The 12,648-nt window shown below is 51.0% G+C and overlaps 1 protein-coding gene across 1 annotated transcript in view; it reads right to left on the bottom strand.

Annotated features, from left to right (window-relative positions):
• Positions 1–3,608: 3,608 nt before the first annotated feature.
• Positions 3,609–12,648, bottom strand: part of Snta1 (syntrophin alpha 1) — a 28,820-nt gene continuing 19,780 nt past the window's right edge. Inside the window, exons 3-8 of the mRNA XM_048810545.1 lie at positions 11,532–11,736; positions 8,675–8,882; positions 8,435–8,565; positions 5,845–6,041; positions 4,313–4,500; positions 3,609–4,218 (exon numbers count right to left, since the gene is read on the bottom strand). Of these exons, the coding sequence (XP_048666502.1) occupies positions 4,126–4,218; positions 4,313–4,500; positions 5,845–6,041; positions 8,435–8,565; positions 8,675–8,882; positions 11,532–11,736 (1,022 nt within the window). The 3' untranslated portion in view covers positions 3,609–4,125. The remainder of the gene's footprint in view (positions 4,219–4,312; positions 4,501–5,844; positions 6,042–8,434; positions 8,566–8,674; positions 8,883–11,531; positions 11,737–12,648) is intronic.

Genomic DNA, 12,648 nt, shown 5'->3' with positions numbered 1-12,648 from the left:
AGGGAGGGGGGAGGGAGGAAGGCAGGAAGGCAGGAAGGCAGGCAAACCTATAAGGTGGGAGGATCAGGAACAGAAAGTGAATTCCACGCATGTGTGAGTTTATAGAGATGAACCCAACTACTCTAACTGTGAAGCTCTGTAAGGTCACTGTGCTGGGATCTACCACAGGCCAGTCTGATCCTGAAGCCCTGCTCTCCCCACTGGTGACTGATCCAGCCTTAGACAGGCCAGCTTCCCACTGAGGCGCTGCTGCTTGCAAGGGGCACCACGGCCAAGCCAGTCCCTGCTGACTCCAGGGTCTTCGCCTAGGTGGTGGCTGCTGTGTGGAGAATACACTGCGGTGAGGGCGGGAGAGGGAGCAGGGAGCCCAGTCAGAGAGCATCTGGGGACTGTGGCCATTGGACCTCTGGACTGGTGTGGTATCTTAGGCAGTGAAAGTGACGAGAACAAACTCTCCAGATTGGGGAGCCCAGGTTCCATCCTCCCTCAGGACCTTTCTCCTGAATGCTTTGCCTGAGATGCCCTCCCACCTTCCCCCCGACTCCTACTGGCCAGTGAATGTCCTAATAATGCTGAGCGATTATTCCCACCGTTCTGTACCCCCTGTGGGTGGAGTGCATTTCCTTTCCCACTGATGTCAGGCTGCGGCCATGAATATGCCTTGCGTAGTTTACCTTTCTTTGTATCCCAGTGACTTGCCATGGGAAGAGCATGCTCTGGGAGCTGAAGCCCCCTCATCCTGGGCTCTAGAAGGAACACAAACTCAGGCTACAATCTGGAGCAAAACCACCCCGCCCAGCCTAGCTTATACTAGTCAAATTCATCACCATGCAGCCCAGAGCATGAATATAGATGCTAGTTGCTGTAGCCGCTGAGATGGGGGCTGGGTTTTTCCACAGCACTGATTAGAGCATGCTCCTTCTGGTGGACATCCATGTCAGTGTCTCCTCCTGAGAGAAACCTTCCCTACCCCCCTGCTCAGGTCAGATCCCACTGCCACCCCCATGTGTCTGCCCAATTGGAATCACGCCATTTGATTATGGAAACTGCTAATGAATTTCTTTCTCTGAGGATGGGGATCTGTCTGCCTCACTCACGGCTACATCATCTCCTGGCCCTGGGGACAAGTTCAGAGCAGAAAACAAGATGCTTCTCAGATGAACAGGGGGTTGACAGATGGATGAGTAAATGGATGGATGGGTAAGCAAGGTCGGAATGGCTCTGTTTACCTGCATCCCCCCATTTTCTATTACCTGGCTTCTGGAACCAGCTCTGGGTCTGACTTGTTAGTAGCTGCATGTGCCCATTGCCTCATGTGGAGGATCAATTAGAACCACTAAGCCCAAAGCAAGAACCACGTGTGGCTACAGAGCACTTGATATGCAGCTAGTGTGAATGAGACTGGATTTTATTTTCATTTAAAATCTGACACACAATGCAATTAAGAAGATTTTAGAATGTTTAGAATAACATAGTGTGTGGATCTATGTTTTTCAAATGTAAAAGTTATAAAATCTAAATACAGGGGCTGGGGTTGTGGCTCAGAGGTAGAGCGATCACCTAGCGCATGTGAGGCCCTGGGTTCAATCCTTAGCACCACAGAAAAATAAATAAATAAAATAAAGGTATTGTATCCAACTACAATTAAAAATATATATGTGTGTATATATATGTATTCTATTCATTAGAATACATATATAAATATACATACAGAAGTATATATACATATTTTTTAAAAGTGTAAACACAAATCCAGTATTTCAATCAAAATTTGGCATCTTAATAGAGATGTGCTGAGGTGTAAAATACATCCTGAGTTTTCAAAACAGTATAAAAAAAGAAATGTTAAGCCAGTTTGGTGGTTCACACCTGTAATCCCAGTGATGCTCAGGAGGATGAGGCAAGGAGGATTGCAAGTTTGAGGCCAGTTTCAGCAACTTAACAAGACCTTGTTTCAAAATAAAAAATAAAAGGGGGATGGGGGCTGGGCACTGTGGCACATGCCTGTAATCCCAGCGGCTCGGGAGGCTGAGGCAGGAGGATCACGAGTTCAGAGCCAGTCTCAGCAAAAGCGAGGCACCAAGCAACTCAATGAGACCCTGTCTCTAAATAAAATTCAAAATAGGGCTGGGGATGTGGCTCAGTGGTTAAGTGCCCCTGAGTTGAATGCCTGGTACAAAAAAAAAAAAAAGTGGATCCTAGCTAGGCATCGTGACATGGGCATTGTCCCATGTGGGAGGCTGACTAGCATGTGACCGCATATGTCTCCTCTTCTGATTGGTGTGGCATCCTCTGGCATTCTGTGATCTGGTTGCCTAGGTAACTCAGATGTTAGGGTCAAGAAACTGTCTTCGTGCGTGGGCGTGCCTTCCCACATCCCCCTGGGTGGAGCTATGCTCACCTGTTCCTTTGTAATATTACCCCCTTGCCCTATTTAGGATAGAATGTTCCATGGAAATGCCCCTTGTGTGTCCCCTTCTCTTACTCTGCCCTTGGGTGTGGACTTCCTAGATGTCAGTCAACCTGCTGGCAGCAGACATCATGAAGCTAGACTCAGTCCCCTGAAACCTGACCCCTTGCCTTATTTGAATGGCTTCTACTCAATAAAAGGGGTCAGAACGTGCTCTCTCTCTCTCTCTCTCTCTCTCTCTCTCTCTGCGGATCCTTAAGGTCAGAGGAGCCATCACAGTACTCCCCAAAGAAAAAGGTATTTCTGTCTCTTGTGTGGTTATTTCGCAAGGCCCAGTTCCCCTGGAGTGACCCGAGTGTTTAAGTCACCGAAAACGCAACAGTCCCAGCTACTTAGGAGATTGATGCAGGATTGCCTTCAACACCAACATGGGCAACACAAGACCCCCATCTCTTTTACAAAAGGTGTAGCCAGGCACAGTGGTGCATAGCTGTCATCCCAGTAGCTGCGGAGGCTGAGACAGGAGACTTGAGAGTTAGAGACCAGCCTTAGCAACTTTGCAAGGCCCTACACAGCCTAGCAAGACCCTTTCTCAAAAAAAAGGAATGGTAAAGCACCCCTAGGTCCAATCCCCAGTACAAAAAAAAAAAAAAAAATAGTGGCACCTGCTTACCCCCTCCTTGAATGTGTGCTGGGCTTGGTGACTCACTTCTAATGAATAGAACAAAGCAGAAGTGACTACATGACACAAGAGCGGGTCCTCCCTGCTCTTTTCTGAGTCACTCAATTTAGGGGAAGCCAGCTGCCATGTTGTGAGGACACTCAGGGAGTTGTGTGGTTTGGCCTCTGTGCTCAGGAACTGAGGACTCCGACCAACAGCCACAAGTGAGAGCGATGTAGGAAACGGCCCCTCCACCCCAGGTGACTGCAGCCTTCTGAGTCACAAACAACCCAACTGAGCCCCTCTTAAACTGCTGACCCACAGGACCTAGGAAATAATACATATTGTTGTTTTGCACCGCTAAATATGAAGGTACTTCGTCACACAACACACTCTCTTTGGGGCCCTTAGGTTAAAGGTCTCCTCTTCTCCAGGAAGAGAGGCCCCAATCCTTGGTCTGATTCATGTTGGAACTTCAGGAGCCACCACAGGGCCCCCAAACCAAGGTGCAAACCACAGACTCCAAGCCAGGCTGCCTATGTGCTCACAGGCTGTTTATTATCCAAGCAGAAGGAGGAGAGAAAGAGGAAGTAGGGGGCGGGGTGGAGGGAAAACCAGGGGCCCTCAGGTGGTGGGCGTAAGGGAAAGTGAACAGAAAGGCTCCTCTTCTTTCTCCTGCTGCTGACCAGGGAACTCCACCCTCAGATGGGGCCTCTGGGGTGGCATAGGGGCCTCAGGAGGCCCGGCAGCTCAGTTGTTAGCTGGGGTCGGCAGGTCCCAGGCTCGGAATGGCTTCTGTGTACACAAAATATCTCTCTGCAAAAGGCACTGGTGGAGGAGGGCAGCAGGAAGGCCACCCCATCACAGGCAGGGTCCACTGGGTCCTGGGTCTGGGTCCTGGCCCCCAAGACCAATCCAGCCTCCCTCACAGACTGGGTCTCTCAGGCCCTGTTCTCCTCTCCTCTCCCTCAGCCCAGCAGTGAGCAGGCAGTCAGCAGAGGGCCGGGTCACGTGGCAGACACCCCCTCTTCAGGGCTAGCCCATCTGGTGACTTCTAGGCCAAGAGCCCCAGGCGGGTGACTTTGGCTGAGAGGAAGGAGTGGATGATGAAGACCATGGTTTTGGGACACGAGTGCAGGTCCAGCTGCTGCAGGAAGGATGGAGAGAAGGGTCAGGGCCCAGTCCAGCCAGGCCTCCTGGAGTGCACCCCCCTCACGGTACAGAGGTGACCCTCCACTTACGATCTCGCCTTCAGCGCCTCCAAAGTCCAGGAAAAGGAGACTGGCGCCATCATCCGAGGACATCTGCAGCTTCTCAAAAGGCTGTCGGAGCAACACGGCCCGGGCTGCTCCCGGTTCAGCAGCCCACAGCGTGAAGCCCTTGTCGATGTGCACGGAGAGGCTGCAGGGACGGCCATGCCACGTGCAGGCTGCAGGGAAGGCACATGGGCACAGGCACAGCTGGCACCTCAGAAACCATGTGACCCACCTCCAACCCCACCAGCAGCTCCACAAAGTGGGGCTAAAGTACCCCCTGGGCTGGGAGCTCACCTCCCTGTGCAGTCACCACCACCCTAAAACTCAGTAAGACAGGCCCTCAGAGAACCTGCGCCTGCTTCCAGTCCCACCTAGCAGCCCCATAAGTAGAAAGGGGGGAGCTTAAGAATCTACCATGGCAAGAGGCTCACTCCCCAAAAAGACATCAGCAAGCCCACTAAGCATGGTCCCAGAGACCTATAGAGGTGCCTCACTAAATTTAAATTTCAGGTGGACATGGTGGTGCAAGCCTGTAATCCCAGCTCTCAGGAGGCTAAGGCAGGAGGATTGCAAGCTCAAGGACAGCCTCAGTAACTTAGCAAGACCCTGTCCCAAAATAAAAAGTAAAAGATGTAGTTCAGCAGTAAAGCACCCTTGGGCTCAATCCCCAGAACAAAAAAGAAAATAATTTCAGAAAAACAGCAGAAAATTTAGACATACTTAGGTTTTTTTGTTTTTTTTTTTAAGTATATACTATTAGCTGGGCATGGTTAGCATGTGCCTGAAATCTCAGCATCTTGGGAGGCTGAAGCAGGAGAAGTCAAACACAGCCTCAGAAACTTAGCAAGGCCCCAGGCAACTTAGCAAGACCCTGTCTAAAAATTAAAAAATAAAAATAAAAAGGGCTGAGGATGTAGTTCAGTGGTTAAATGCCTCTGGGTTCAATCCCTGGTATCAAAATAATAAATAAATAACCACCAGAAAAAAAAGTATTTGTTGTTTATCTGAAATTCGAATTTAACTGAGTGTCCTACATTTCATCTGGAGTCCCACCCCAAGTGCCAACTTTTACAAGGACACAGCTTGAAAGGTCCAAGGGAAAAGACCCACGACCTACCAGGGTATCTACATATCCAAAAGACAGGGCCTCTGGAGAACCCAAACCCCACTTACTCTCCCCCTTCTAGGGTACCCTAAAGAAGGAGCTTGAGCCAACTGTAGTGTCACATGCCTGTGATCCCAGCTACTTGAGAGGCTGAGGCAGGAGGATTACAAGTTCAAGGCCAGCCTGGGCAACTTAGTGAGACCCTGTCTCAAAAGATAAAAAGGGCTGGGGATGCAGCTCAGTGGTAGAGCACCCCTGTTTTTAATCCTCAGTACCACAAATAAATAAGTAAATAAATAAATAAGGAATGAGGAGACGGGGAGGAAAAGGAGGAAGAGGAAGAGGTTGAATGCCTCCTCCCGGGGGAAGAGGCTCATTACAAGAGAGACACTCCCAGATCCACCCAGCGCACCTGTGGACACCTCTTGCACACCCTCAGCAGCCCGGTGACAGCCATCCACCAGCTGTCGGGTCCAGGCAGCCAGCTCCTGAGGTGACTCCACGCTGAACAAGTGAGTATCCACACCCTGGCGTGTGCCCGTGCGCAGGGCAAAGGACAGCTCTGCGTCGTAGGGCACCGAGCCCTTGGAGGGGCCTGAGTGCACCAGCCTGCGGTGGAGGGCAGAGGGCGACGCGTGAGGCCCTGGGGTGGGGGAAGAGTCTGGACAAAGTGGGCAGTGATCAGTGACCCGTGGATCCTTCCCACTAATGGGGACTCAGCAAGAGGCGATTCCCCCACCCTCCTCCAGTGGCCCGGCTCCAGCCACAGTGGTGTCCCGCCGGGCACACTCCTGCCCCAGCACCCCTGCACGCGCTGTTCCCTTTGCCTCAACACTACGGTCTCCCCGGCTCGCCTTTCCACGTCTTTCAGATCTTTGCTCAAATGTCACATCCGTCCTCTGAGAAGCCCAGAGTCAGGGTTTAGATATGAGGTATCCCCTAACAGCTCATATGTGCGAGGTGAAGTGATTGGGTTCTCAGTGCATTAATCCCTGACAGGGACTAACTGGGTGGCAACGAAAGGCAGGGAACTGTGGCTGGAGCAGGTGGGTCCCTGGGGACATGCCTTTGTCCTTGTTGAAAGGATCCCTCATTTTCTCTGCTTCCTGGTGCACTGTCAGGAGCTCCTTTCCTCTGCCGGCCCTTCGCCATGAGGTCCTGCCTCACCTCTGGCCCAGAGCAATGGAGCTGGCCATCTACGGACTGAGACTCTGAAACCACGAACACCAAACAGACGCTTCCTCCTCCGAAGCTGCTCTTGTCAGGCCTTTGGGAACAGCACTGGAAAGGCTGATCAAAGCTCCCACCCTGGCCGCCCTGGCCAACAGCACCCTTCTCTCTCACTAGCCCTACTTTTCCTCATGACACCAGAAATCGCGCTTTTTATTTGTTTGCTTCCATTGGCTTTTTCACTGGAATGTCCACTAGGGTAGAAACTTTTGTCTATTTGTCCACCACTATTCCAGTAACTCAAAACCATGCCCGACACATAGTAGGAGCTCCACAAACATTTGTTGCCTTAATAAGTCAGATGATTAAGTAGGCAATCTACTACCCACTCGTCCCCAGTAACCAGCAAACTCCTGACACACAGGCCAGAACCAGCCCAAGGAGAGGAGCCTCTTGCTGTGTGGCCTTGGGCAGCTCACTGCTTCTCTCTGATCAGCAGACCTCAGAGTTCTGGACACAGCCCTCTCTGCTCATCACCCTGTCCACTCTCTCTCTCTCCTGGAGCTCTAGTTTCTCTTTAGGGCTCCTTCTGACACCCAATCTCCTACATTCCAGCCATAAGCCACAGACTTGCAAGTCCCCAAGCTCCCTATCCAAGTTCCATATCCGTCCCCCACACACTTTGGACCTGACTCAGCACCTCACTCCAGCCTCCTCCCTTTGCACTCCCACCTCCAGTCCCACCCGCCCCCCAAACTGCAACCTCCTATTCATCCTGGGACACCTCCTTCTCCCTCCCCATCTGGCAAGCGCCAGGCTGTGAATTTTCCCAACGTGTATTCTCCACTGCAAATGCTGCCTCTCTTCCCCATCTGCTGCCTCCGCCCACCTGCCTCCCCCAGTCACACCAGCTCCCCTGCAGGCTGCAGGGGCTGCCAGCTTCCATCCTGCCCTTTCCGGTGCATTTCCCAAGTGACAGCCACAGGAGACTTTTTGAAAAACACAACCCCAGTCACGGGACTCCCTGGCTTAACCCCTTCAGCTCTGCCACAGGTCTTTTTTTTTTTTTTTTTTTTTTTTTTTTTAGTTTTCGGCGGACACGACATCTTTCTTTGTATGTGGTGCTGAGGATCTAACCCGGGGCCGCACGCATGCCAGGCAAGCGCGCTACCGCTTGAGCCACATCCCCAGCCCCCTCTGCCACAGGTCTTAAAGGGAAGCCAGCATCCTTAACCAGACAGCAGAGGCCCCGCAAGATCAGGCCCCGCCGACCCCTGTCTCTTTTCAATGCATGTCCTGCGTGGACTATGTACCTGGTTATGCTGCACTCCTAGCTCCACGAACACGCCACAGCCCTGGATGCCTCAGCACCTCTGATCACGACGCTCCCTGCATGAGAGGCTCGTCCATCCTTTCCTAAATAATCAACTCACCCATCAAGTACAGCTCAGATGTCACCTCATCCTCAAAGCCTTCCCCAACCAGGCCAGGTAGAGATAAGTGGTTCCTTCAACCCTGCACTGCAATGTCACCTCTTAGGTCTGTCTGCTGGACCAGGCTGGGTTCTCCCTGAGGGCAGTGTCTGCTGGGATAAGCTCTGAGTCCTCTGAACCATGCAGCATGGGGTGTAGTGGACCTTACACCTTTCTACTCCAAGCCCCCATTTCACAGATGAGGAAACCGAGAGCCCAGACAAGGCAGAGACTTGCTTCAGATCACTTAGGGAATAATAGGGCAGGGAAGAATAGGGCAGGAATGCATAGCTTCTGGACCTATCTGAAGCATCTGTCCCCAGGCTCTGGGTGAGTCACACAGTCCGTGCCCATGGATACCTGGTGGCAATGAGCGGGGCGGTCCGGGCTGGTCGGCTCAGGGCCTCACGGGTCTGAGGGAGACTAGAATAGAGGAGCAGTTCCTTTTCAGTCAGCAGGGCCAGGGTGGGGGCCGTGCCCCCACTGGGCAGCTGCGGAGGGATAGGAAGGGGAGAGGTCAGAGGGAGAGTGAGGAGGAAGAGGGGCATTGGGAACAGGCCAGCGTCAAAGTGAGGGCTACACCGAGGAACCGGCAGATACCTGTTCCGTCAGCCAGCCAATCTGCTTGATGTCCTGGTTCCCAGCTGTGCCTGTGGCTGCCAGCAGTGCCTGCAGCTCTTCCTTGACCCAGGGCATCAGCGCGTTGATCTGAGCTTGGATGGCACCAGCCCATGACCTTGCACCAGCCTCATCCTTGGCCCTCAAGAAGAATGTCTCCTGGCCATCTGCTGCACAGATCTCCAGATACCTGTGGGCACAAATGGAGCAGGGGAGGCCTGTCACTGGGCTTCAGCTGTCCAACCCTGAAGTCTGGCCTAAGAAACCCAATCCACCACCAAACCGGAAGCAGCCACAGGGAATGTCCAGGAGAGAATCAGTAGCAACGTTCACTGCTGGGGTCCCAGCTCCAGTTGTTGGGGTCTAGGGACACAGGGCTATGTCATACACACACGTGTGCACAAACACACAATTACACTCAAACATGTGTTCTGGGGGACAAAATTTTTACTCTGAGTAATTATCATGCTCTTTTCTCCTGTTTTTTAAGGAAGATTCTTTTGCTGGACCAGCTCCCAGGTTCTCCTTTTGTATGAAACCAAAGTAGTGTGCATACTTACAAGGGGAAAAAACACAAAAGTGGTCAAGAGACCAAATGGACCTACATAATAAAGAGCTTGGGAAATGAAGTGGGGGTAAGGGAGGAGATAAGGACATGCAGGCCGCTGTGAGGGAGAGTTTCAGGGGGGTTTCAACGGGCACAGTGTGCAAGGCATTTTCAGAAGGCTTTGTGGGGCACTAAAGAGTCACTCCCCTTTGGCATTTCTGAACTAGATAGGGTGGGACAGAAGTGGAGGGTGGCTTACTACACCCGTTCTGCTCCCTTCACGTCTGCTTCAGAACTAGAAAGCAAGGTGCTTGAATTCCCAGCCTCCTCTGCAGCTAGGGCTGACCACGTGGCCCAGTTCTGACCAAAAAGACATACCTAGAAGTCTCTGGAGAGGGTGACCATTCCAAGTGAAGGGCAGATCCATGCCCAAAGACGGATTCCACCAAATCCATCCCTCCCTGTACACATAGTCCACTACTCCCCGCAGAAGCTGAGGTTTGTGTTCCTTCTCCTAGACTTTGTGGCTTGGGTCAACAAAGAAAATATGGCAGAAGGGACACTGTGGAATTTCCAAGCCACTATATAAGAAGTCCAAGGGGCTGGGATTGTGGCTCAGGGGCAGAGCACTTGCTGAGCACGGGTGAGGCACTGGATTCGATCCCCAGCACCACATTTAAAAATAAATACCTAAATGAATAAAGGTATTTGTCCACATATAACTAAAAATATGTTTTGAAAAAAGAGGTCCAGGGCTGAGGCTGGGGCTCAGTGGTAGAGTGCTCGCCTAGCATGCATGAGGCACTGGGTTCGATCCTCAGCACCACATAAAAATAAAAAATAAAGATATTGTGTCCACCCAAAACTAAAAAATAAATATAAAAAAAAAAGAGGTCCAGCTACACTGAGACCACCATGCTATAAGGAAGCACAAGATAACTGTGTAGAAAGGCCAGATAGGAAGAGAAATGCTCGGTCAGCCCCCAGATGTTGGACCTTCCCACCAAGGAAACAAGAGGGCGTTACCGCTAGCTTGGCCTTCAAGCCACAGCAGACAGCAAAGGGAACAGAAGAAATGGCAGACTGTGCCGGCACACTGCCAAATTGGAAGAAATAATAAATTGTTATTTTTGAAGGTACTAAGTTTAGGATAATTGGGGTTTTGGGGGGTGTGGCTGGTTGTTTGTTTTTGCTACTGGGGATTAAATCCAAGGGTACTTACCACTGAGCTATATCCCCAGCTCTTTTTAGGTTTTATTTTGGGACAGGGTCTTACTAAGTTGCTTAAGCCCTCGCCAAGTTGCTGAGGCTGGCTTTGAACTCGTGATCTTCCTGCCTCAGCCTCCCAGGTCACTGAGATTCAGGTGTGTGCCATTGCGCTCAGCTGGGATGGTTTGTTATGCTGGAATAGATAGCCAGGCAAAGGCTTTTGTCTCTTTCTTGTTTGGAATTAGACAAAATGCTTGGAGGTATAGCCATCACCCTGCCTCCATAAAGAAATATCATAATAAAAAAGACAGAAAGCTGGGCGTGGTCGGGCACACCTGTAATCTCAATGTTAGAGAGGCTAGGGCAGGAGGATCCCAAGTTCAGGGCCAGCCTCACCAATTAAGTAAGGCCCTAAGCAACTTAGCGAGACCCTATCTCAAAATAAAACATAAAAAGGGCACATGATGCAGCTCAGTGGTTAAGCACCCCTGAGTTCAATCCCTGGTACCAAAAAATAATAATAAGGTGAGTGCCTCGGTCCTCATCATAAAAAGAGGTGAGCAATAGGACTTTACTCAAAGGCTCTGTGAGAGAGAGATGAAATTGTGCCTGGGTACCACTAGACACAGTGCTGGGGAAACAGTAAGCACTCAGTAAATGCTGGTCAGGCCCAACCTTGTTAGTGAACAGCTGAAGGCTGCTCAGGTGTGAGGGATGACAACCTTCCGTGGCCCTAACATGAATGCCATATCTCAGAACCTCCCCCAACGTGGCAGAGACTAGAGGGATCACTGGGCCCAACAATGTCATTTCACAATGGAGAGTCTAAAGGCCAGTGAGGAAAAGGAGCTGGGTCAAGGAGGACCAGGACTAGAACCCAGACCAAGGTCCTCCTCAGATGTGAACAGCCCAGAGGAAAACATGAGAAGCAAAGCACACCACTGTCCGTGACTTCACTCGCGCATCCATTCGACCCATTTCTTCAGCAGCTGTTACGTGCCAGCACTGTGCCTGCCACTTAGACGACCCAGAGGAAGCTCTCCTTTGATCTCACCACCTAACACCGCCTTACGCCAGCCTTACCTGGGCTCGGGGTCAGTAGGGGTGCACCTTCTTGAAACATATGCCATCTTCAAGGACATGTGTTTGACCTCACTGAGGTTCCGGGGTTGGGGACCAGGGGAGGAAGGCTGCCGCTGAAGGGGTGAGGACGGGGGTGAGTCCCAGCCAACCGAGGTCCCGCTGGCAGAGTTCTTGAAATATGGTGAGACCTCCTTCATGTATTTGACTGGTCAGGAGAGAGGTCAGCAGTTACTACTGTGACACAGGCCCCCATGTAGCCCACAAGTGTCGCTAGTTAATTAAAAGGGAAAGCCAGGGCACAGTGGCACACACCTATAATCCCAGAAACTCAAGAGGCTGAGGCAAGAGGATCATAAATTCGAAGCCAGCTTGGGTCACTTACCAAGACCCTATCTCAAAATAAAATAAAAAGAGTTGGGCTTATAGCTCGGAGGTAGAACACCCCTAGTTTCAAACACCAGTGTCACAAAAAAAAAATAGTTTAACTTATGCCAGGTATTGTGGTGTATGCTTATAATCTCAGCAACTTGGAAGGCAGAGGCAAGAGAGTCATAAATTCAAGGGCAGCCCAGCAACTTAGTGAGACCCATCTCAAAACAAAAAATTAAAAGGGCTGGAGATGTGGCTTAGTGGTAAAGTGCCCCTCGGTTCAAATTCCAGTACAGTAAAAAAAATAATAATTTTTTTTTTAATTTTGGTGGGGGCCAGGTGCAGTGGCACACACCTGTAATCCCAGCAGCTCAGGAGACTGAGACAGGAGGATCGGGAGTTCAAAGCCAGCCTTAGCAAAAAGCAAGGCGCTAACAACTCAGTGAGATCCTTTCTCTAAATAAAATACAAAAAAATAGGACTGAGGATGTCGCTTAGTGGTCTGGTGCACCTGAGTTCAATCCCCAGTACACACACACACACACACACCAAATTGGGGGGGTAGGTACCAGTGATTGAATTCAGTAACACTAAACCACTGAGCCACATTCCCAGGCCTATTTTAGAGATGAGTCTCACTGAGTTGCTTAGTGTCTCGCTTTTGGGGGGGCTGCCTTTGAACTCACGATCCTCATGTCTTAGCCTCCCAAGCTGCTGAGATTACAGGCATGCACACTGTGCCAAGCTA

This window comes from Marmota marmota, unplaced genomic scaffold, assembly GCF_001458135.2.
Source record: "Marmota marmota marmota unplaced genomic scaffold, marMar, whole genome shotgun sequence".
Taxonomy (NCBI): Eukaryota; Metazoa; Chordata; class Mammalia; order Rodentia; family Sciuridae; genus Marmota; species Marmota marmota.
The sequence above is the reverse complement of the archived record's forward strand: the minus strand, read 5'-3'. Positions and strand labels throughout refer to the sequence as shown.